The sequence below is a fragment of the Zeugodacus cucurbitae genome, chromosome X (genome assembly GCF_028554725.1).
Source record: "Zeugodacus cucurbitae isolate PBARC_wt_2022May chromosome X, idZeuCucr1.2, whole genome shotgun sequence".
NCBI lineage: Eukaryota > Metazoa > Arthropoda > Insecta > Diptera > Tephritidae > Zeugodacus > Zeugodacus cucurbitae.
Genome location: NC_071672.1, coordinates 32,597,163 through 32,621,579, shown reverse-complemented (window position 1 = coordinate 32,621,579; position 24,417 = coordinate 32,597,163). Strand labels below are relative to the sequence as shown.

Here is a 24,417-nt window from a genome sequence, read left to right as displayed (position 1 = left end):
TTAATGCAATTTAAAATAACTCTTTAAAATTTATTTAAATATTTTAGTAATTAAGTATATAATACTTACGGAATCGTGGCTTCGCTGTATGCCAATTTGTTTGTTCAGATGGCTCTGAAGGACCGGCTTTATTTACCGCACGTACTCTAAATTTATACTGCTGTCCTTCATCTAGTTTTTTAACTGTGCCCTTACATATTGGACCGTCAACTTCCGCAGCTTTGACAAATTCACCAGAGTCCTTGTCCATCATTTCAATTATATAGCCGGTAATTGGCGCACCGCCATCGCGAATTGGTGGCTCCCATTTTAGTTTAACATGATGTTCGTCCCAGTCTTCCAACTCTGGTAAACCAGGTGGTGCGGACACGTCAAATGGATTCTTCGCCACGACAATATTCTCATTTTCTAAAGGCTCTGATTCACCTTCTTCGTTAACTGCCTTTACACGGAACTGATAACGATGGTTAGGCTCAAGTCCCTTAATTTCATGTTCTGTCTTTTCAGGATCTACAGAGCCAGCTGGCACCCAACGTCCAACTGCTGTGTCCATTTTTTCAATTACATAACCAGTCAGTGGTACGCCACCATCATCCTTTGGTTGCTTCCATTTCAATTTGCAGCCCTCCTTATGTACGTCAAATGGTTCCAGTGGTCCTTCTGGTTTTGCGGGTTTGTCAAGTATAATAATTTCCACTTCGGCTTCATCGACACCATTTCTATTTTCAGCTTTCAATTTATAAATGCCGGTTTGGGCACGTGTTGTGTCTAGTATCGTTAGTTTCGTGTTATAGTCCTCATTTTCCAAACGCATTTGGTTATCACTGGATAGTTCTTTCTCCTTTAATGTCCATGTAAGCGTTGGTGCTGGCTCACCTTTAACGTCAATATCAAGTTTAACCGTTTGTCCTGCTCGCACCTTAATGGGTTTCATCTTGTCACGGTTAATGTGAGGTTTCACTAAGAATCATTAAAGGTTTATTAGTGTTGCAACTAAAAATAAAAGTAGATTTCAACAAAAAAGCTTTGCGTAGCAATTAATGTTTCCTGAAAAGTAAGACCTTATATTAAATGTTGTTATTGAGAAAGCAAGAAGCAGCATAGCACAGTAGTATTTGGCACACGTGACCGGATGTGATTTTCTTACAATTTCTCGGCTTAGCAATGTGAGGTTCCGTTGCAGCACTAGGCTCGCCAGGACCGGCTTTATTTACAGCACGTACACGGAATTGATAGACGTTGCCTTCAACTAGGCCCTCAACTGTTGCCTCAGGATTAGGTGTCTGGAGGTAGGGAAGTATCGATTATAATTTTTAATTACAAGTGCAGAATATTTATACTCACATCTGTAACTAACACCTCATCCCAAACGGGGGAGAATTTGTCTTTCTTTTCAATTACATAGCCCGTGATTGGCGCACCTCCATTATCACTGGGAGGTTCCCATTTTAGTTTAACCATGTGTTCGTTATAATCATCAATCTTTGGCAAGCTAGGTTTGCCAGCAACGGTGTAAGGATCTTTAGCGACAATACTACCGTCACTTTCAAGTGGTTCTGATTCACCTTCCTCATTGATGGCCTTGACCCGGAATTGATATTCATGGCCCTCTTGAAGGCCTTTGACATCGATTTCGGTATCATTGCCTGAGGTGCGCCCAACTGGTACCCAACGACCTTGTTTCTTGTCAAACTTCTCAACTTGATAGGCTGTAATTGGCTTGCCCCCATCATCTTCTGGTTTTTTCCATTTCAGTTTACAACTATCTTTCGTTACATCCTTAACTTCAAGCGGCCCTTTCGGTTTAGCTGGTGGTCCTAAGATGTTAACTTCAACATCAGCTTCATCCTCACCGTGCTCATTTACCGCACGTATCTTATAGGTACCAGTGTGCTTGCGTTCCGTTTCAACGATAGATATTTTGGTATTATGTGGTACGTTTTTAATCTCATAATTCGAAGGCAACTCCTCAGGTTTCAATTCCTTGTCATTTTGATACCAAGCAATGGTCGGTGGCGGTTCACCGCGTACATTGACATCATATTTAATAGGCTTGCCAGCACGTATTAAGAGTGGCTTCAGATTTGTCCGATCGATTCTTGGTTTAACTAATACGGAAATAAAATAATATATGTCCAATTTAGTGATACATACGTATATGAATAGAAAAATTTCACTTACGTTTCTTATATTTGGCAACTTGAACTTTGCTAGCATCTGAAGGAGGCGATGGACCGGCCTTATTTATAGCAATAACTCTAAATTGATATTCGCCATACTCTTGTAATCCAGCTATGCAAGCATCTAATTGATTTCCGGGAACTTCAATAGCCTTTTCCCAATCGGGCTTTGTTTTATCCTTTTTCTCAATTATATATTTCTCGATTGGTGCACCACCATCATTTTTAGGTGGTGTCCACTTAATGGAAATATTTTGGTTGTCGAAGTCAGTGACTTCGGGAGTTCCTGGTTTATTTGGTTCGTCGTATGGATCTTTTGCAACTACGCCGACCAATGTGGTCAACGGTTCAGATTCACCTTCCTCGTTAACAGCGCAAACACGGAACATGTATTCGGATCCCGGATTTAAGCCAGTCACATCAAAGCTGGGCGGCTCCTTTTCACCAGGAGAGCGTCCTACGCGCACCCACTTGCCAGTAGCTGTGTCCATTTTTTCGACAACATACTCTTTAATTGGTACACCGCCATCATCTTCGGGCTTTTTCCATTGCAACTTGCAACCGTTCGCAGTTACATCGCTTACGGTCAGCGGTCCTTTCGGCGATGTTGGTTTGCCATGCACAACCAACTCCACTGTCTCTTTATCCACACCATTGCGATTTTCAGCTTTTAGGGTATACAAACCGCTGTCTTTACGCACTACATTTGTTATTACGAAGTCGGTATGATAATCGACATTCTCAATTTTAATGCGATCGCCGGTGGAAAGTGGTATATCATCGCGCCAACTCCAATGCAAAGTTGGAACTGGTTCACCAATAACATCAACTGACCATTTGTGGGTGCGGCCAGTCTTGATTATGACCCGCTTAAATGTTGAACGATCGATTTGTGGTTTGACTGCCGAATTTTGCGTGTAAATTAATATCAATAACATGTGTTTAGTGAAATCGTTATCACAGAAGGAATAGTATACAAATTGGGTAATAGTCAAAAGGATATCGAGAAAACATACTTAGATACATAGTAGTTATATGCTTATTTGAATATACAAATAATACTAATACCAATACAATACTAACTTATTACTAGCAAAATAATATGGATAAGGAAAAGAATTAGTTAGTGTTAGCTCCGAAATGAAGATACGATTGTTGGGACATTGACTGATTTCACTTCACTTACTCTGCAACATATACTTAGTTACCGTATAATTAGTTTGAAATCTTTACTTACTAAATGTTTTCACATAATTGGTTAGTATTCAACGATCGCTTCAACAACGTTTATGAATACAGGTATTTATTTAATACATTATATTATTCCGTAAGTTTTCGTTACCCCTAGTCCTAATTGCATATGTTTTACAATTGAAAGCATTAGATTTTTGCTAGCTAAGCTTTTTCATCGATATCTCACAATTTGGTAACAACAGCTGTAAATAACATAGGTTAGCTAACTTACGATTTCTATGTTTGCATAAGTGATTGCCGGTGGGTTCGGAAGGTTCGGAGGCGCCTGCTTTATTAACAGCACGTACCCTAAATTGGTATACCATTTTTTCCTTAAGTCCATCGACATAGCATTCTGGTGTGGGGCCTTCAGTTTTGGCTATTTCACTCCACGTTGGCGAGAATTTGTCTTTCACTTCAATGATGTAATTCAATATTGGTCTACCACCATCCGATGGTGGACGCTTCCATTTGAGTGTAACGCTCTTATTGTCGTAATCATCAATTTCTGGTTTGCCAGGCGGACTTGGCGGATCGTAAGGATTCTTGGCAAGGATAGGCTCGCTGGTTTCTAATGGCTCAGATTCACCCTCTTTATTAAGCGCCTTGACGCGGAATTTATATTTTTTATTAGGTGTAAGTCCCTTAAAATTGAATGATGTCTCGTCGGGGCCCACTTCACCCGCTGGTATCCAACGTCCTGTTTCTTCATCCATTCTTTCCAATGCATAACCAGTTATTTCGCAACCACCATCATCTTGTGGACGCTTCCATTTCATTTTGATATGATCAGCTCGCACTTCTTCAGGTTCCATTGGACCGCCGGGAGCTAATGGTTTGTCCAACACAGTTACCTGTGCTTCGCTTTCAATGGTACCAGAGCTATTAGACAGGACTATCTTGTACAAACTAGTATCTTTACGAATTGCTTTTTTAATTGTAATGCATGAATTTCTTTCCATTTGATCAAGTATAATGCGTTGCCCATCGAATACCAAATCTTGTGTACTTTTGCACCATTTAGCTGCAGGTTCTGGTTCACCATCATATTTAATATCAAAACGTATGGTTTGACCTCTTTTAACTACAATATTTTTCAGGCCATCACCAACAATGAATGGCTTTACAAATCGACATTTAGCAATTATAGCTTTGGTTTTGTCACTGGGTTCACCTGGACCAGCCTTGTTAACAGCACGGATTCGGAATTCATACTGTTGTCCTTCTTTTAGTCCATCCACTGTACCCGCACGTGCATCGCCGGGCACTTCCTTACCAGCTACCCAATCATTGGAGAATTTTTCTTTATATTCAATTATATAAGCAGTTATTGGATCACCACCATCACTATCGGGTGCATCCCATTTCAGATCAGCATGATCCTTATCCCAATCGGTAAGATCAACATTTTTCGGTTTGCCTGGTTCATCCCATGGATCTTTGGCTAACACAATATTTTTGAAAGGGGCAGGGTCCGATGGACCGATCTTATTAACAGCACGTATACGGAATCTGTACTGTCTCTTTGGCGTTAGGTCTTCAATCTTCTTAGCGAGTTTTTCTTGTGGCAAAACCTCAGCGACAACTTCCCAACTTTGCTTTTTGCTCAAGTCTTGGCGTTCGACGACATATTTAATAATTGGTGAACCACCATCGTCGTCGGGTTTAACGAAAGTCACCTTGCAAGATGTCTGGAAAACTTCAATAACATCCACATTTCGAGGTGGCTGCGGTACGTCTTGGAATATAACTGTTACATTCTTAACATCTTCACCTTGGCCATTAGATAATTTGATTTCATATGGACCTGAAAGCTCCCGAGCTGGTTTCTTAACTTTGAAGGTTATTTTGTCCTCAGTTACAGCCACTTCAACTTCTTTAACAGGCAATGGTTTACCATCCTTGACTAATTTGGCCTCTACGGGCGTTTGTCTTGTACCGTTGACTAAAGAAATAAAATAAATACAGTACACATTATCGAATACACATTGACTATAAAACATACATCTATAATATTAAAATGAATCGCAAAATGTGTTGCTAAGCGCATATGTAACTCGAGAACCACTGAACCGATTTCGCAAATTCTTTGTTTAGAATGTTTTCTGAGGTACCGGGATGGTTCTTACGGAGAGAAAAATTAGAAAAATTGCCTGAAAAAGTCTTAAATTCACAATTTTCTAATCACCCATACAAACAATTTGTGTCGTTAGTCTCGAAAAAAGTCGAGAAGGGCCAAACCGATCTGGCTAATTTTAGTTTTGAGATGTTTATGGAAGACCAGGGAAGGATTAGAAAGTGAGTATATATCGAAAAATTGTGAGGAAGATAACAAAAAGATGATTTTATTTGAATTGACAACAAAATTATAAAAAAAAAAAACAAAACAAAAACTAATAATATTTTGAAAGTTGTCATTGTTGCTTTGTTAAAATCTTTTTATCATTGTTCAATTGTATAAGGCTGTGTCGATAGCCCAAAACAATTTGTAACAAGTAAGGAAAGGCAACCGAACATTTTATACTCTCGCAATTTATTGATGTAATTTTTTTACACACAATTTGAAATAAAGTCCAATAGAATAACGAAAAACAGCATATATAGTACATGAGGGTTGAGTATAAAACACATATCTATAATATAAAAATGAATCGCAAAATGTGTTGCTAAGCGCATAACTCGAGAACCACTGAACCGATTTCGCAAATTCTTTGTTTAGAATGTTTTCAGAGGTACCGGGATGGTTCTTACGGAGAGAAAAATTGCCTGAAAAACTCTTAAATTCACAATTTTCTAATCACCCATACAAACAATTTGTGTCGTTAGTCTCGAAAAAAGTCGATAAGGGCCAAACCGATCTGGCTAATTTTAGTTTTGAGATATTTATGGAAGACCAGGGAAGGATTAGAAAGTACGTATATATCGAAAAATTGTGAGAAATTGATGATTTACGCTTAACACAGATCCTCAATAATGTCTCTCAATCATTTTAAAATTTATCGGCTATAACGTTTTCGTCTTTATGCGTAAAAAATATTTCTCTGCATTGAAATATTTCCTAATTTAATGTATAGTATACCTTAGCCACAAAAACGAGTGGCCGGGTCTGCTAGTAATATATAAATATTCCACAGGGATGGAACCAGCACAGAATATTACATTCAGATATGGTACAAACATATTAATATACTTCTAACACATTATGCAGAATTCTATGCAGTAAAAAAGCGCGAAGTATTATTACCTTTGTATGGCACTTCGAGTACGACAGGCGCAATTATTGGACCAGCAAATTCGTCCGGACAGTCAATGTTTGGTCGGCTTTCACCTTTGCGTACTGTTAGTTTGCAACTTGAAGACAATTTACCAGATTCACAGGTTATTTCACCCTCATCAGTAAGTTCAAGATTATTGAAAATGAGTTGGTGCTTGCCACCGCCAAGATTCTTAATTTCAATACGTTCATTTGGTTCGATAGGTTTACCATTGATTTTCCATTCGCAAGGTGCAGTTTGATCTTGCAATTCGATATCGAGCACCAGTTTCTCACGTTCCACAGCGTCTGTGTCTTTGAGCTTCTTATTGAAACGATTTTGATCTAAAAATACAAACGTAGCGTTATTGTCACAAAGGTTAGGTTTTAGGCAGTGAGGTTACGTCTACAGGATTCGTCTAGTTAGTATTTAATCGACTTTTAGTACTTACAGTTGATTATGATTTCAGCTTCAGTTTTGTCAGCATTTGTTGTACATTTGTATTGTCCAGCATCACTGACCTTGCAATCTTTGATAATAAGCTTGCGTTTGCGGCCATCTTTAACGATTTGTATACGTTTATCACCCTTGATTTCCTCATCGCCGCGCCACCATTGCACTTCGCCGGTAGCATCATCAATTTCGCACGCAAGCGTTATATTGTCCTTTTCAATGCATTGCAGCGATTTTAGTACTTTCACAAATTTATATGGATATTCGACAATTTTAACTGCCGTTTCAGTTTTATCCGGTTGCTTATCCAATTGACAACGGTATTGACCAGTGTCTTCAAGTACGGAATCTTTGATGATGAGCTTGAGATTGCCATTGATATCTTTCGATATTAGATAACGTGAATCATCAGACTCGATTTTCTTATTATCTTTGAACCAGCTGACATTCGCCATGCTACTGCTAACGGCACACTCCAAAGTTGTCTCATGTTGTGTAAATCCGTCGATCTTCTTCTTAAGCGGTTTAGTAAATGTATAGCTAGGATCAGCCTCTTCGACGTTCAAAAATGCAGTGCTGGAAACGCCACCGATTTCTATGGTATACTTGCCGCCATCTTCCACTTTGGGGTTCATGACAATCAACTGGTAAGTGTCATTCTCATTCTTGAATTTATATTTGCTGCCAGTGAAAAGTTCCTTTTTTCGAATAAAATGTTGTTAGTAAGAGAACGCTTCAAATACTTAATATACACACATTATACATATGTATGTTAATACAAATACTACTATATATAAACGGCGACGAATTGTGCCTTTGTTTTAAAGAAAAGAGGTGTCTAAATGTTGCCATTAAAAGTGAAAAAGTTGCAATTTTGCAATGTTTTTATATTCGATATGTTAACGAAAAGATTCCAAGAAAATTTTGTTTTCATCCGCGCTTTTTGAGTTTTATAGCCCTATCGCACAGCAGTTAATTGCTCAATTAACCCGCCTTTGCTCAATTAAGGCGCTGATTTAGCTCGATTTACCATACAAAATAAACGAATACAAATAGAGTTGAAACTGGAATGCAGGAGGTTGTTGCTCCCGCTGAAAATATGGCTGTGTTTATTGATCAAATAGCAATCAGCTGCTGAAACTTACCAACTTCTTATGTATAGCAAAGACACAAATGTATAACAGCTGATCGGCTGAGTAGCCGTCAGTGCAAAGAGCAAAATCAGCTCAATTATCTTCTTAATGTATCAAATTAATTTGGCTGTGCGAAAATGCTAGACGTCGTTATGACTCTCAGGTATAAACCAATATTTTCGACATTTAGTAGATATAAGAGAACTGAAAAATATTATATTCGGTATAGGGAGGCTAGAGAACGATTTTAATTATTTTTTGCGCTCAATTAGATTCTTAATGTATCACATTAATTTGGCTGTGCGAAAAGGCTGTTAACTTTAAAATGTGAGTGTTGGCAAACAGTTTGATAGTCATTGTATAAATGTTAAAATATTAAATAACTAATATTGTACTTTAATGTTTACCATAGCTTATGTTATTGCAAGCATTTACGGTAAAGTACGTGTTCAACTCTAATGTAAAGCTGCGTACAATTATATACATATTACAAAAACATGGAACTTTAGTATGAAATATTGAAAAAATAAAAAAAATATAATTTAAGGCGCATTTAGATAACTATTTACAGTTATTAGTATCTAAAGGCAACTACACATACATACGTATCTTCGTAAAAGAATTATCTGTGCCAATTTTTTTTCAAAATATATATATAAATATAATTAATTACATTTAAACACTTATATAGTAAATATGCCACGTGGTATAGAACTATCGGATGAAATGGCGGGGTCATGCGTGAGTCGTCTTTAGCAGTGATATTATTTTTGTTCAGTATTGTTTTGTATTTCATCATGGAAAGACTTACGCCTGAACAACGTTTACAAATTGTTCAACTTTATTATGAAAATTCACGTTCTGTAAATAATGTATTTCGCGCGTTTCGCTCATCTTATGGTCAACGATGAAGCCCAATTCTGGCACAATGGGCATCATCTTCTTGCTTGCGTAGATATCGCTTACGCGGTTATTGCCGAGTCCACAACAGTACGCCATTTATTCCTCGCTTTGACAGTTCGGCTCCAATTGGTAATACCAAGTGAAGTCAGACCCTTCTCCACCTGGTCCTTCCAACGGAGTGGAGGTCTCCCTCTTTGGCTTCCACCAGCGGGTGCTACATCTAACACTTTCAGAGGAAGGAACTTTTTCGTCTTGTCTACAACAATGGGACAATGGGTATATAATCAAGAAAAATTGTCGCATTTGAGAAGAAAAGTTACTTGAAGAAATTCAGGAGATTCATATTCAAAATTCATATCATCCAGAAAAATCAACAGTTTGGTGTGGTTTGTGGGTCGGTGGAATCCATTGTATAGAGAAGTAGAGAAACTATCAGCTGATAAAACGTTAACAATCCACAGCTGACAGAGGTTCATGGAGAACTGTCAAGTAGTCCCCGGTGGTGAGTTTCTTTGGGCATCCAAGATGGCTGACTTTTTACCGGAAAATGGTTGCATTGTAGAATTTTTGCGAAATTTATTGAAAAGTTGCACCAAATATATTGATTATTTGAAAGCATTTAATGCATTTTCGATAAAAAATGAGTTCCTTTTTTCACAAATTGTTGCAATATCTCGTTCTACTTCCAAATTTAAGAATAATGAAAACATTTATTTGGGCTTCATTTTATCGAATGTGGTGGCATAATTATTCACCACAGAAATATGGTAGCAAGAATTGAGCAACCATGCAAGTTATTTGACAGTTTCTCTAGTTGTTGTTTTTGCTTTTCATAATTAAAACTTTATTGGAATAGGATGCCAAAAGAATAAAACGAACAAGTTATAAAAAGGAAGAAACTACGTATTAATTGTGAAAAAGGGCACAATGAACAGAATTTAATTTAATACAGGTAATATATAATGTATTGTACTCATTTGAAAATATAGCGTAAATTTTTTTGATTTATATGATTTAGCGTTAGCTGTTTAAAAGGGACAAATATTTCTATATTTGAATGCAGTAACTAGGAAAATAATTTCTACACAATTTGAAAAAAACCTTAACGTCGTATATAGGTCTGCTGCTATAAAGTGGCCATACATGACATACAATTAATATTTAAAAGAAAAAAATGTGTTCATATAATGTATTGTCTAAATATAGACAAATACATAAAGTAGATAAATACATAAAGTACCATATCGCACTACAACGCTATTTCGAGAAACCCACTTATAGTAAAATAAATCTTCTTGTTTCAATTAAATAAAATATATTCAAATAATTATGTTGGGTATTCATCCTTATCAGAATTAATATATTTTAATTTCGTAATACTAAATAACATCATAATACTACCAAAAATTCGAATGGTAATAAACAATAATACACAATTTTTTTATTATATGAAACCCTTTTTGGGGAATATGAATTAGCTCAACATAGGCGGCCATATTGGCTTAAATGTCAAAAGTAGTTTCTGGAGGTGGGTTTTTGGAGTTTCTCTACTTCTCTATACAATGGTGGAATCATCGGTCAATTTTTCTTCAAAAATGCTGCCCATGAGAACATAACTGTCAACGGCGACCGTTATCGCGCCATGATAACCGACCATTTAATGCCTCAAAGTGGAAGCCCGTGATTTCGGCGACATCTGGATTCAACAAGACGGCGCCACTTCCCACACATCGCATCATTCAATTAATTCATTGAGAAAACAAGAAAAATGTGAGCAGATAACACGTTTTGGGGCGATAGATTGGCCATCAGGATCATGTGATATCACACCGTTAGACCCTTTCCTGTAGGGATATGAAAATTCTAAAGTCTATGTCTAAATTGATGCCCAAACGGTCATGGATGTTGACTCATACCACTCGGACACGGCGAGTATTGGAGATGGATCCGTCTTCAATCTCGGCAAACTGTTCGAGGAGGATCGAGCCAAGTGTATGGAGAGTGCGGAACACGCACTGTTGGAGAAGAGTTTGGAGGATGAAGATTCTGCAAATTAATCTCCAACACGCAGAGGCGGCATCCGCCAACTTATTGCTTCGTCTAGGATTGGACGAGGCCGACGTCGTCCTGATCCAGGAGCCGTGGCTAAGCAGCAACGGTGTATCGGGTTTAAGGACGAAGAGCCACAAGCTTATGACAGCTAGCTGCGCAGGTAAAATCAGAGCTTGCATGCTTGTCAGTAATGAACTTAACGTTTTCCTTTTACCCAATTACAGTAGCGGAGACGTTGTGACCACCAGATTGGAGGGTGATGCCGGAGAACTCTGGCTAATCTCGGCCTATATGCCGCACGACGACGAGGTGGAACCACCTCCCGCTATACTGAGAAAGGCTCTCTGGGAGGCCAGGCGGAGGAAAGTCAACGCCATCATTGGCTCGGACGCCAACGCAAGACATACTGTCTGGGGAAGCTCGGACATAAACGTTAGAGGTGAGTCGCTCTTTGATTTTATAAGTAGCGTTGATTTATTTATATGCAATAGGGGGAACTCCCCTACGTTCGTGACTGCGGGTAGGGAGGAAGTCCTCGACCTTACCCTAGTATCTAGGGACGCCGTACCCTTGATCTCGGAATGGAAGGTTGTCAATGATCACCCCTTTTCGGACCATAGGTATATTAGTTTCAATCTGGACAGAGTCTGTCCAGTACGTAAACCTTTTAGGAACCTTAGGAATACAAATTGGGATCTATATTTTAGGAAGCTTCGTTCAGCTCTTCCGGCAGCGCCCCCACGAGACTCAGTTCTCTCGGCCAATGCGATTGATGAGTGTGTCGAAGTGTTCAGCTCTGGGTGCAGGATGGCCCTTGAAAGTTCCTGTCCTCTGAGATCTCAGAAAGGCAAATTTAAACCTCTTTGGTGGACGCCGGAACTTTCGGAGCTCAGATCTTCTAGTCGAAGGTTCTTCAATAAAGCCCGTAGAAGTGGTCTAGGTGACGATTGGGCTTTGTATAAGGTGGGACTTGCCATTTTTAAGTCTGAATTGAAGAAGGCCAAACGGTCTTCTTGGAGAGCCTGCTGCGAAAGCGTGGTAGGCTGCCAGGAGTCTTCGAGATTTAGGCGTATTCTGTCCCAGAGCCCAATATCCGTGGGTTACTTGAGAGATGGTGCTGGAGAGTGGACCTCGAGCAGTGAGGAGTCACTAAAGCTACTTTTGGATGCTCATTTCCCAAAAAACCAATCTGTGGAAAGAGCTTCCCTCGGAGAGCTTCAAGGGGGCGAAAGCGCCTTCGTAAATCTTCTGGATGACCGCCACCTAACCTGGTCGTTGAATTCTTTCAAACCTTTCAAGTCACCCGGACTAGACGGCATTATACCTGCGCAGCTACAGCGAGCTGCCAAGGTATCATGCAGCTGGCTGGCACCGATCTACGCGAACTGCGTCAGACTGGGTCATATTCCGGAGGCTTGGAGACAGGTTAAGGTGTCTTTCATCCCAAAAGCTGGTAAAAGCTCTCATGTTACTGCAAAAGATTTCAGGCCAATTAGCCTCTCCTCGTTCCTCTTGAAGACGCTGGAGAGGCTCATGGATCTGTACATCAGGAACAAAATTCCTGGAAATAAGCTTATTAAAGCTCAACACGCCTACTGTAAGGGCAGGTCGGTGGACACCGCCTTGCACTCTGTAGTGTCGTGGATAGAGGAAGCCCTTTTAAATAATGATTACGCGGTAGGTACCTTCCTCGATATCGAGGGGGCCTTTAACAATGTAAGACCGGAAGCGGTCATTGCTGCATTAAACGATTTTGGGGTAGAAGCGAACCTTAAGCACCTCATTTACGGTCTGCTCAGCGACAGAACTGTCTTTGCTCTCTCCCCTTTGCTCTGGATCCTGGTGGTGAACGACCTACTGGAGGAACTTGAAAATCAAGGCTGTCGAGTGACGGCCTATGCTGACGATGTAGCCCTTTTGGTCAAAGGAAAATTCCTAAACACCGTATATGAAATGACCCAAGGTTACCTAGAAATGGTAACCCGCTTTACTGCTGTAGAGGGGCTATTGGAAAAAGGTGGGGTCTCTCACCGAAAGTGGTTTTATGGTTGTATGAGACCATTATTAAACCTATAATGTTCTATGGCGTTGTGGTCTGGTGGAGGGCACTCGAGAAAGTCACACTAGCTAAGCAGCTGGAGCGGCTCTCATTGGAATCAGCGGAGCGCTAAGGACAACACCAACAATGGCTCTAAATGCCATTTTACACGTCGCACCTGTTGATATCGCCGGTAGGTGCACTGCGGCAAAGGTCGCTGTCAGACTCAGAGACGCTGGGTACATGATCGGTCCCAAGCAGGGGCATTCTGAGATTCTCCGTCGGTTCGATTGCATCCCTGACAACTTGGACCACTGCACTGCGGAACCGTCCCCTAGAGGCTTCTTCTCTACACATGTACCTACGAGGGATATGTGGGTGGGTAGAAGTCAATGGAGGAAAAGTGCAGTCAGCTTTTTCACGGATGGATCGAAGCTTAGGGGAAAGGTGGGAGGGGGAGTTTTCTGCAGAAAGCTTTCTATCAATACCAGCTTTAGGCTACCTGACCACTGTAGTGTCTTCCAAGCATAGGTCGCTGCGATCAAAGTAGCAGTGGACGCACTGCTACGTATGGTGACCTCTTTTAGAGAGGTATGTATTCACTCCGACAGCAGGGCGGCAATACTGGCATTGGAATCGATGACGGTACGCTCTGTGCTAGTTAAGGAGTGTCTTAGATCCTTATCAATAGCCTCCAGCTATTTTGCAATCCGACTAGTGTGGGTACCCGGTCACCGCTGGTAACTGCATAGCGGACAAGCTTGCAAGGGAGGGTACCCTAGCTACTTTGACGTCGGAATGGGAGTGCATTGGTAGTCCATGGTCCACCTGCGCAAGAGCGCTAGACATGCAGACTACGCATAAGCTCGTCAAGCGCTGGTCAACTACCAGTACTTGTGCAGTGGCGAGGTCCTTTTGGCCCTCTGTGGAGCGTAAGCGGTCCTTTCAACTCCTTTCTCTGGGCAAGGTCCATCCCAGCGCAATCATAGGGGTACTTACTGGGCATTGTCCAATGGGTACCCATGCGGTTAGACTTGGGATCGTGGCAGATGCTAGTTGCCAAAGCTGTATGGAGGAAGGCGAGATGGAATCATCTAAGCATTTCCTACTGCACTGTCCAGCTTTTGCCAGACTGAGGTTGAAACACCTCCGAAAGCCCTTTTTCGACGATCTTAGCGAATTGGCTATAATCGATATTACCAGTCTTAAGGAATTTATAACGGATTCCAAGCGGTTTGCTGAATCTTAAAGTTCTTTGATCCACGGGGAGTTTTATTGGTACCACAATGGACAGCGCCAGGCTGTCTAAGTGAGATCTTTCTGTCTTGCAGAGATCTGCCGACAAACCTAACCTAACCTAACCTAAAGTCTATGCGGACAATCCCGCTTCGATTCAGTTACCAGTTGAAATCCTCGAAAAAGTCGCTGAAAATTGGACTCGACGGATGGACCAACTGAGACGTAGCCCCGGACAACCTTTGAAAGTGATATTTTAAAAAAAATAAATGCCTGAGGATGTTCTTTCAAGTGATAATAAACATTCCCCATTAAATTTTAATTTTCTGTGTTTTTTTTTTCTTTAAAAAAGTAGGGAAGCTCGAATCACCCTTTAATCACACTAATTGCTTATTTGTTTCTCTTTACCACAGCTTATGAAACCATAAATTAAAATATATATTAACAAAATATAATATAAAATATATCGTTTTGACACTTTAAATTCTGGTACATTTTTTTCATTTATAATTCTTTTACGAAGGTATATGACGTTGCTGGCGCGTTAATAACAGTAATGCTAAGCTATAACTTTATGTATACTTACATCTTTTCGCAACATCCATTTGGGTTTACAATTGGGCTTACTGAAACGCGCTTCGAATATAACCTTCTTGTCTTTACCTTCCTTGGCGAATTGATCGATAAGCGGACTCAAAAAGGATTCTTGCTTCTGTTATTTATTTCATTATGTTTCAGTGATTAATTAATTATTTTTTTTTTTATTATAGAAAGTATAAATTTTCAAATTTATATTTTTTTTTAATATTTATATATTATTTCAAGCCGTAGATTGTTAAATTCAATGTCGCCGTTGATGTAGTAATCCATTTTGATTTATGCATTGATATCAAACGGAGTTTAATGTTTGCGTTGTCAAAAATGGGAAAAGAAATGATATTGTATAAATAATTTTTCAATTGTCATACAACAGTTTATTGTTTGTTTTGTTTCGGACAACATCATTAGATTGTATCCGCAAAAACTAGCAAAATAATTAACGACGCTTTTCAATTGACACGCTGACATTTGTAAGTACGTCAATTGAAAACACGCGCATATTCTGCCATTCAGTGAGCGCAAGCAGAATATAGATTTAATATTTATACATACGACACATATATGTGATACAAAAATTTATTGTTTATTGTTGTTTAGTGGTTAGGTGCTGGGAGTTAAAAAAAAATAAAATTTTGGCAATGGAAAGTAAAGCACACAGATTTTAGTAATTGCGGCAGTAGTTTGTTGCACATACATATATGGTACATAAAAAGTACACAAAATTTCCACGATATATTTATTTAATTAGCTGAAAAGTTAAGCATTTGTTAGGAAAACGACAAAATGTACATACAACAAAATAAAACAATTTCTTACTTAATAAACTTCATTTAATCGAAGATAAATAAAAGATTTTCTCGCAAAAAATGTTGTGCTTTGCTCGTTATGTCTTAATGACGTAACATAACATAACATTGTTAAAAGCAAATTTATGTATGAATTGATGATTGTGAGCAGGTGTTGAAAAATTTAAATGTTTTTGGAAAAAAATAAATAAAAATTCTGTAAAAATTATAAATAAAATGCATTACTATTATAAAAAAAAAATATTGCTGTTTGATATGTTTACGCATATTATATGACTAAAAATGGTTATAAACTTTTAGTTGATATATATTTATTTATATCTATATGCAGTTGTATATTAAAACCAGTTTTTTAGTAACGTTGTGGAATATAACAAAAAAAAAATCAAAAAGTGGTTTTTTCCTAATGTTAAGTGTTTCCTAATTTATTATGAAAGCCTATATGTACATACCCTGCAGTTGAATTGCTATAGTTTTGTATATAGTCAGTAGAGCGAAATTTGACACAATTTTAACGACTTATAAATAAATAATTATTTTAAAAAGTTGCTTCAGTAGGATTATATTACTGTCTGCAACTGAGTTTAGTCAAATTTGTAAAATTTTTTGTACAAAAAAAGTGAATTTTTTTAAACTACTAATAAAATTGTTACAATTTTTAAGTTTTTTTTTATTACTTGTTTTAAGTTATTAATTATTTTTATTACATGCATTCGCATAGATGACTTTCACTGCTGGGTATATATGTATGTACAAGACCTCCTACAATTACAAAAAATTTCAATTGTTAGCACAACATTCATAAATATGGTAGGCAACGTTAAAATCTGTGCTCTTTTAAAAATGTAGACTAGACGTTGTCTAGCGTTACTTTTTAGTGTTATACAAAAACATTGCAAAATCATTGCAATTGTCTCAGGTTAGATGGTCCCCAAAAAGGTACGAGAAAAAACCGAGCGGCCTTGATAACAAAGAAGCGAACGGTAATTACACAATACAATCAAACATAGATCATAATAAAAAACTGAGCGTTTGAGAATCAAAGAGTAAAGAGATAGAGTAGTTGTTTTCGAAAACAAAATTTGTACACACAAAAATTTCTCATTAACAGTTGTTAGAAAAGTGTTGGCATTTGCAATCGCGAGTGCCTTAAAACGCCGAAAGTCCAAGTGGAAAATCATAAGTACATTTATGTATATGTAAAATTTAAACCGTTGCTTTGAGTTTTGTTTACAAATAAATATTAATATTATTATTACTACGCATATTATTCAGTATTTATATGGAAATGTGAGATAGAGAAAGTTTAAATAGACGACATATAATATATGTATGTAGAATACTCAGTTTAAGTGCCAAAATTCATTTGGCAAGGAATGCAAAAAAAATGTTGAAATAGTCAAATAGTTTTAGGGCTGGTGCCTGTAGTCAAACCTCCTCTCGTCGAAATGGGTGCAATGTTGGCCAATCGGGTATCAATTCTGCTAAGGACGGTCTACGTGAGCGTGTTGCCTATATACAAACATTTTTATTTTTATTTTTTTAGATTATAGAAAATAAAGTTAAATATTAAATTTTTAGTTTAGTTTGACATGGGAACATATGTGTGTGTATGTATGGTTTGTCAGATTCATTTTATGATCTAACACAAATGTGTGTGTGTAACACAGCGTGTAATATAATATGGGGTCCGGATATGTTTAATGTGCGTATGTAATATACAAAGAGCAGCGCATTTATTTAGGCTATGTAAAATTAATATATGTGCAAATTTAATAATATTTTTGGGAACTTTCAGAATTTGTGCTTCGACGAATTTACTGTGATTAGTACCTTAAGCCAAACATATTACAAGTAAAACAAATTACTAAAATTTTTCTCAAAATAATCTAAGAATATTGTTTTTCTGTAACTAAAACGATAACCAATATAAACGCAGCGTAAATTGAATCCTATTTCAAAATTATTTGCCAGCGGGGAACGAGATGAATTGCCATTTTTAATTTGATTTGAAATTAAAGAGTGAACTGTTGAATGTAGTGGACCAAAAACAAGGACAAATTTTTACTTTCTTTTCAGTAGAGTATAGCTGTTTTTGATCTGAAATAAACATTGGGAAAATGTTGCAAGTCTGCTAGCCAGACCAACCTTAACAACTTCTTATGAATAGTAAATACACAAATGTATAACAGTATGTAATCAATTAATTTGGCTGTGCGAAAGGCTATTACAGTGCTTTGAAAAGTAAGTAAGGTGCTTTCGAACTATATAGTATACATTTCGTTGTGAGTTCAAGTCTGATTTATGAATGCGATTTTGGATTATATATTTCACTCAATGCATATAAGAAATATTACGCTGATATCGCGTGACATAGATATGTAAAATGTTCATAAAACAATTATGGCAATTTTTTTTACAGACTTAAATGAGGGCAGAAATTTCGGGAGACAGGTTCTTTTGTTCGAAAAAAAGTGTCTGGAAGGGTACGAAACCCGATAGTCGCCCAAGATAGGTTCATCCGACGGTCGTGTCTATTAAAACACTTTAAATCCGCATCAGTTATTACAAATAACTTGTGGGCTCATTATATTTCAATGTTTATACATCATATTATAAGTGAGTATACGAAAATATTATTTAAATAAAAACATTAGCTGTTTGTTAACTACTAGCTGAAGTAATTCAGTTCTTCATTTAGTTCATATTATTACTATGCAATCGTAAGTCGAATAATCGTAATATGTTGCATTTTCGTTAGTACACAGTTAGTGTATTTTTAGTAATTTTGTACAATTAATTTGCAATGGTCGATGGTTGTGCATCGAACACTTTCTTACCCTCTCTACTTTTTTGAGTGTCGGCAATGGTTTTTCAGTTTGTTTTAATTCACCCCAATTGGGATCTTCTTCTTCTTTGTCCCATTTTTGATAACGACGTTTTTTTAGCATGGCACGGAAATCCATACCACTCGAATCGGATACATACAATTGCATTTCGGCTGAATCTTCGCCGTGTATATTTGACACAACAACTTTATATTTGCCCTCATCATTGGGCTTACACTTGCGCATACAGAGTGTAATCGTATTGCTTTGACCATCGGTAAGGAACTTAAAACGGCCACCTTCAATGATTTCGCTGACACCTTTGTAGAATCTAAATGTTGGCGCTGGATTACCTTCCACGCCCACTGTCATATAAGCCGTCGAGTCTACATTTATGTACATTAAAATGTGCAAGTAATGAGAAAACATACATTGTGAATATACATAATAACAGTAATGACATATAAACATATAAACATATAACATAATATATGGTATAAGCCAGCGAGTTCCTATAAGCATATAAAGACACAGTCAGAAGAAAACAATGAGTCATGAGGAAAGCATACTTACATACATTTGCTGTAGATTCAGTATACATATATGCAGTATAAAGTAGGTTTGAGTATTAAGGGATAACCGGTTACCCCTACAGAGGTATACGGACAAAATTTAATTTTAATTTCTAAGTTTATATTACATTATGTCATATGATTTATTTAATACTAGCGGGTGATCCAAGTAGAGGTACTTTTTTCAATAGCATTTTTTGACAGATCACGCGTGAGTCGTGTGAAGCTGTCATGTTATATTTGTGCAGTATTTTGTGGCATTTCATCATGGAAACAACGTTTACAAATTGTTCAACATTATTACGCAATTCACGTTCTGTAAACCCATCACGCATCTTGAGACCCAGCATGACCCCGGTGGAATCCTCGGTTGATATATACAGTGATCCCCGCTTAAGTGAAGTTACCGTTTTTTTAAGTAGGGAAACTCGAAATAGATCACCCTTTATTTGCTATCCAAATATTACGCACGAAAATAATTTTGCATACAAATTTTCCAGTTATAATTTGTAAATATATAGGGAAGAAATAATAGGAACGATTAAAGTTGTGCTTTTAAGTTGAGGTCCGCTCGTGAGTACTGAGTCCCATTATACCAGGTCTGCCTATCAGTTTAGGTTCGGTTAGGTAAAAAAGGTCTAAAATTGCTTGTCCGTTCTCAGGTATGGAACGCAAAGAAGACCCTAATGTCTAACATGGCAAGTTCGCCGAAAGCATGGGTGTCGTGCTGTTCCAACCGCAGTATTGCGAATAGCAAAGTTTACCTGCATGTATAAGGAAGTATTGATTTTCTTTTCAGATCAATAAGAAATTTCGAAGAAATGTCGATTGCCGTTTTGACTGGCGTTATCGGGTACCAGTTAGGAAGAATTCTTGATTATTTTAGGTATGAAATTGGATTCGATTAATTTACAACTACATTTGTAATTTACTTTCAATAAAATTCAGGAGCGTTGAATATCCTCATTAAGCATTTAACGAAATCACGTTACTTTGTTACTAAAAAGTTATATGTATGTACTTATGCTGAAATGGTCTATACGTAATAATGGTATGAATCTTTGCAATGATGTACTTACCTTCTACAACTGAATATGACTCCTGTACATCAATAATTTGTGGTGGACCACCATCACCGACTTCACGCAATGGTGTCGATGGTTTGTTAATTAAATCTTCAAGATCTTGCACACTGGGCCGACGTACATCAATGGACGTTCTACGACGCTATTTATTCCAAACAAGAACATCACAAACATAAATTGTACATGGTGGAAATAGATGGCGTAGGAGATTTAATTGAAAACATAAAAATATTATTAATACATTAATTGTTTAAACGGTTTTATATATACATATATAGCATATATATAGGAGTTAATCTAAAATTCACAAATATTTCAAACGGGTGAGAAAACAATGCAATAGAACAATCAATATTTTACGTAACTACAATTCAACAATGCTCAACACTACAGTCCAAACTACAAAAACACAAACTACTACTATATGGTATGAATAAATTTAAGATTTATGATTTTTATAAACACGCAACATATTATCTAACTTTATTCTACTAAAAATGTGCTCTGGTTGGAAAAATGAAATTGGCTTCAGCAACTTTTTTTTAAAAAATGTATACATACGTTTAGATAAAAAGTTATACACATTAATTTGAAAAGCGCCCATGCTACTCTCGTATTTAATTTTTTTTTTATAAATTGCGCTCTTAACATGTCTAGAACACGATAGTAAAGTGATTTTTAAAACTTTTAAGTCGTTCTAAAGATACAACAGTTAGAAGAAGAAGCTGTACGAAGCGCTGGTTGGCAGCTGGAAACTATGACAAACTTTTTCAAACTGTCTTCCATCGTATCGCCGCTATGCTGGAGTGTGGGAGCATATGAAGTATTTTTAGCAATACATTAACGTCACGAGTATTTTTAAGGACCAACATCATTCATGCTAATTTGGCATATCTACTCGCAAATCTGATATTAAATATTTGTGTGAGAACACTAAAATTATTACTAGTAACTTAACTTAAGTTGACTTAACAAATGGTTGATATCTCAGTGTTTAATGTTAGTTACATATATGTGATGTAAATAGTGGATTTTCATCAGTGAAATATCAATTGTGTTTGTAAAAAGTGACAAATAACTGATGCCGCTGAAGGGCAAATAATAATCATATGACAGCAGGATCAAAGTTCAAGGCAAATATAGGGCATTATCGGTTTCGGTCAGACTTCTATTGCAGATTTCAACAAAAAATTTCAGCAGATATGTTCTTTTGCTCGCAAAGGGAAGGGTACGAAAAGCGACAGTCGCCCAAGACAGGCTCATTCGGTACTGGCTGCACCTATGATTCGCCGAAATCGCAGGGAGGCAGTATTCAACGGTCGACGTCCAGCAAAAAAAAATTGTTTGAAGTAAGCGAATGAGAAAAAAATCGGTATCTATGCACGAAAGAGCATGAAAATTGGTCGGTGGACCAATCAGTGACAGACCGTCATTTGCTCGGATGAAACCAAGTTCAATATCTTTGGATCGGATGGTGGTGGTATGATGATGGCGGTCGGATTACTGCAAAAGCTTATATCGTCAATGCCAGCAAGGATTAGGGCGGTAATTAAAGCAAAAGGAGGTGCAACAAAGTATTGATTGAGATATTTCCCATTAGATTGAGATAGATAAACTTTAATATTACTTTTTTATGAATTTTGATCTCAAAATTATTGAATATACCAAATTGTAATAATTTGAACACATTTGAAAAAAATTCGCTCCTGTTTTGTTGAAGAAAAGCTTTAAATTTCTTTTTAAATTTTTAATTGATTGTCGAAAGTTAAAAAAATGCGGGATAAAATGTTTGTTTAAAGAAACTACATCTGTCCATTAGAGGCATACGAAACGATATATGTATATATAGGTTTAGCAAAATTTACAAGTATATAATATATTGTCAACTGAACCATGCGAAAGACAGTTCTTGTCATCCGAAAACCTGTGAAACCCGGAAATTTACACATTTGTAAATTAACTTATAAAAGTGGTATAAAAGCAAGTATTGTACTACTTAACATCCTCTTCACTGGAGGCATTTATCATTATCATTATTTACAAGTATGTATTATACATATATGAATGTGTGAGCAATTACAATATATTACATGTCCAATATCATTTGCGTAATTTGGGTTTTTATTTACAAAATGAATACGGATAAATTTTAGCACTTCGATAAATGCGAAAATAACATTGGAACTTTTAGATAGCAGATAGTTTGCAATTGAAGCCATTTTATAATATAAATATTGCTATAACCTGTTTAGTGTCACCAACTTCGCCAGGACGTTGATTCTTTTTCTACGGATAAACAGCATAAACAATTAATAGATTGTAACACATAAATATACATATACAATAATTGTTTCATACTGTTGTATTTGTTGTAATGTGCATGTATGTGGCAGTGTGCGTATGCGCCCTACAGACTTTATAAATAACTGCAACAAATTGGCTATATGTGTATATGGCACCTTTGTACCTACATAGTAAGCACACGTAAGTGAGCTTGTAAGGTGTAAAGGTTTTTGATTGGGAAATGTTTTAAAATTGGATGTCGCTACTGTCAGTGTACCAAATCTTCAATCCAATTATTAAGGGTGATCCAAGTAAATGAATTTTTTTCAATAGATCACGCCTGAGTTGTGTCAAGCAACAACGGTTTTTATGTGGTTTGTGAGGTGCAATCACCGGTTCATATTTATTCTAAAATGATGCCGGGAAGAACGTAACCGTCAATGGCGACCGTTATCGGGACATGATACTCGACTATTTGATGGCTAAAATTTAAGCTCGTGATCTCGGCGACATTTGGTTTTAACAAGAGGACGCTACTTCCCACACATCGCACCATTTAACGAATTTATTGAAAAAAACAAGAAAAAGGTGAGCAGATAATTACACGTTTTGGGCCGATCGATTGGCCATCAGGATCATGTGATATCACACCGTTAGACCCTTTCATGTGGGGATATGAAAAGTCTAAAGTCTATGCGGACAATCCCGCTTCGATCTAGGCGTTGGAGCAGAACATCACGCTTGTCATTCGCCAGTTACAAGTTGAAATGCTCGAAAGAGTCACCGAAAATTGGACTCGACGGATGGACCAACTGAGACGTAGCCGTAGTATCATTTGAAAGTGATAATCTTTAACTCGAAATGGATCACCCTTTATAACAAAATGATTTCTCCGCAAAAATATTGGAGTCGCAGCGCAAAAGAACATGCATTTGTAAGTACAGAAAATATAAAAATATTGGTAATTCAATCGAGCGCATTCGTTTATTTTTCCTCGTTACCCTTCTACAAGAAATCCGAATTCGCATATTTCTCAAATAAAAACTAGACTAAAACTAGATAAGTTCATGACTTTTAAATATACGATTCAAGTAAAACTGAGCAAAGTTTAAAAAAAAAAATTAATGTCAATTAATATCAGAAGGCACACTAATCACACATTCACTATCACATTCTCGCTACAATCGTACTTATTTAAATTAGTATAACGCGTTCAGAAGGTGAATTTAAAATTTTTTAACCAGCGAAATAATTGTATTTGCAACATTCAGTAGTTGAAACTTTAGCATTCAATTCTAATAATTGCATTCAAAAAGCTGTATATCAACATCAATACTATCAACATGCACATGATTGTATAGAAAAATACATACGTTCGTACTACTGAGCAGCATGTTCCAATGTGCACTACAAACATATCAAGTTTTTAGCGTAACAATGTGTTTGTGTATTTTAATATGTTTGCATAACTGCACAAATTGTGAAACATTGTTTTATGTAGTTATGCTAGCGTATGTTTTGCAAAATGTGTTCAATTCGTAATAGACAAGGGTACTCACAAAATGGGCTATGCACGGGCGTGGGAAAATCTAAATTTCAGTACAATTCATGTACAATGTTCAATGTACAACACTCGGCGGAGTATTGAACCAAATCCAATTTTTACCGGTAGTTGGACTCATAAGTAGAATCCATTTAATGCTTTCGGTGAAGCTACTTATTTCCGTTATACTTCTTGTGGACAACCATTCAAGGTTTTTT

General features: G+C 37.1%; 1 protein-coding gene across 33 annotated transcripts in view; it reads right to left on the bottom strand.

The window, feature by feature from the left end:
* LOC105218270 (twitchin) overlaps positions 1-24,417 on the bottom strand; it is a 107,133-nt gene that overhangs the window by 21,317 nt on the left and 61,399 nt on the right. For 23 of the 33 annotated variants that reach the window (XM_029044104.2, XM_029044117.2, XM_029044102.2 and 20 more), the window contains 12 exons: positions 22,618-22,659; positions 20,368-20,515; positions 18,729-19,102; positions 17,323-17,400; positions 15,069-15,194; positions 7,119-7,818; positions 6,658-7,011; positions 3,646-5,358; positions 2,182-3,081; positions 1,345-2,108; positions 1,148-1,283; positions 70-960 (listed from right to left, as the gene is read on the bottom strand). In XM_029044104.2, coding sequence (XP_028899937.2) covers positions 70-960; positions 1,148-1,283; positions 1,345-2,108; positions 2,182-3,081; positions 3,646-5,358; positions 6,658-7,011; positions 7,119-7,818; positions 15,069-15,194; positions 17,323-17,400; positions 18,729-19,102; positions 20,368-20,515; positions 22,618-22,659 — 6,226 coding nt within the window. The remainder of the gene's footprint in view (positions 1-69; positions 961-1,147; positions 1,284-1,344; positions 2,109-2,181; positions 3,082-3,645; positions 5,359-6,657; positions 7,012-7,118; positions 7,819-15,068; positions 15,195-17,322; positions 17,401-18,728; positions 19,103-20,367; positions 20,516-22,617; positions 22,660-24,417) is intronic. The other 10 variants (XM_011193722.3, XM_011193726.3, XM_011193727.3 and 7 more) reach the window with 4 other exon arrangements.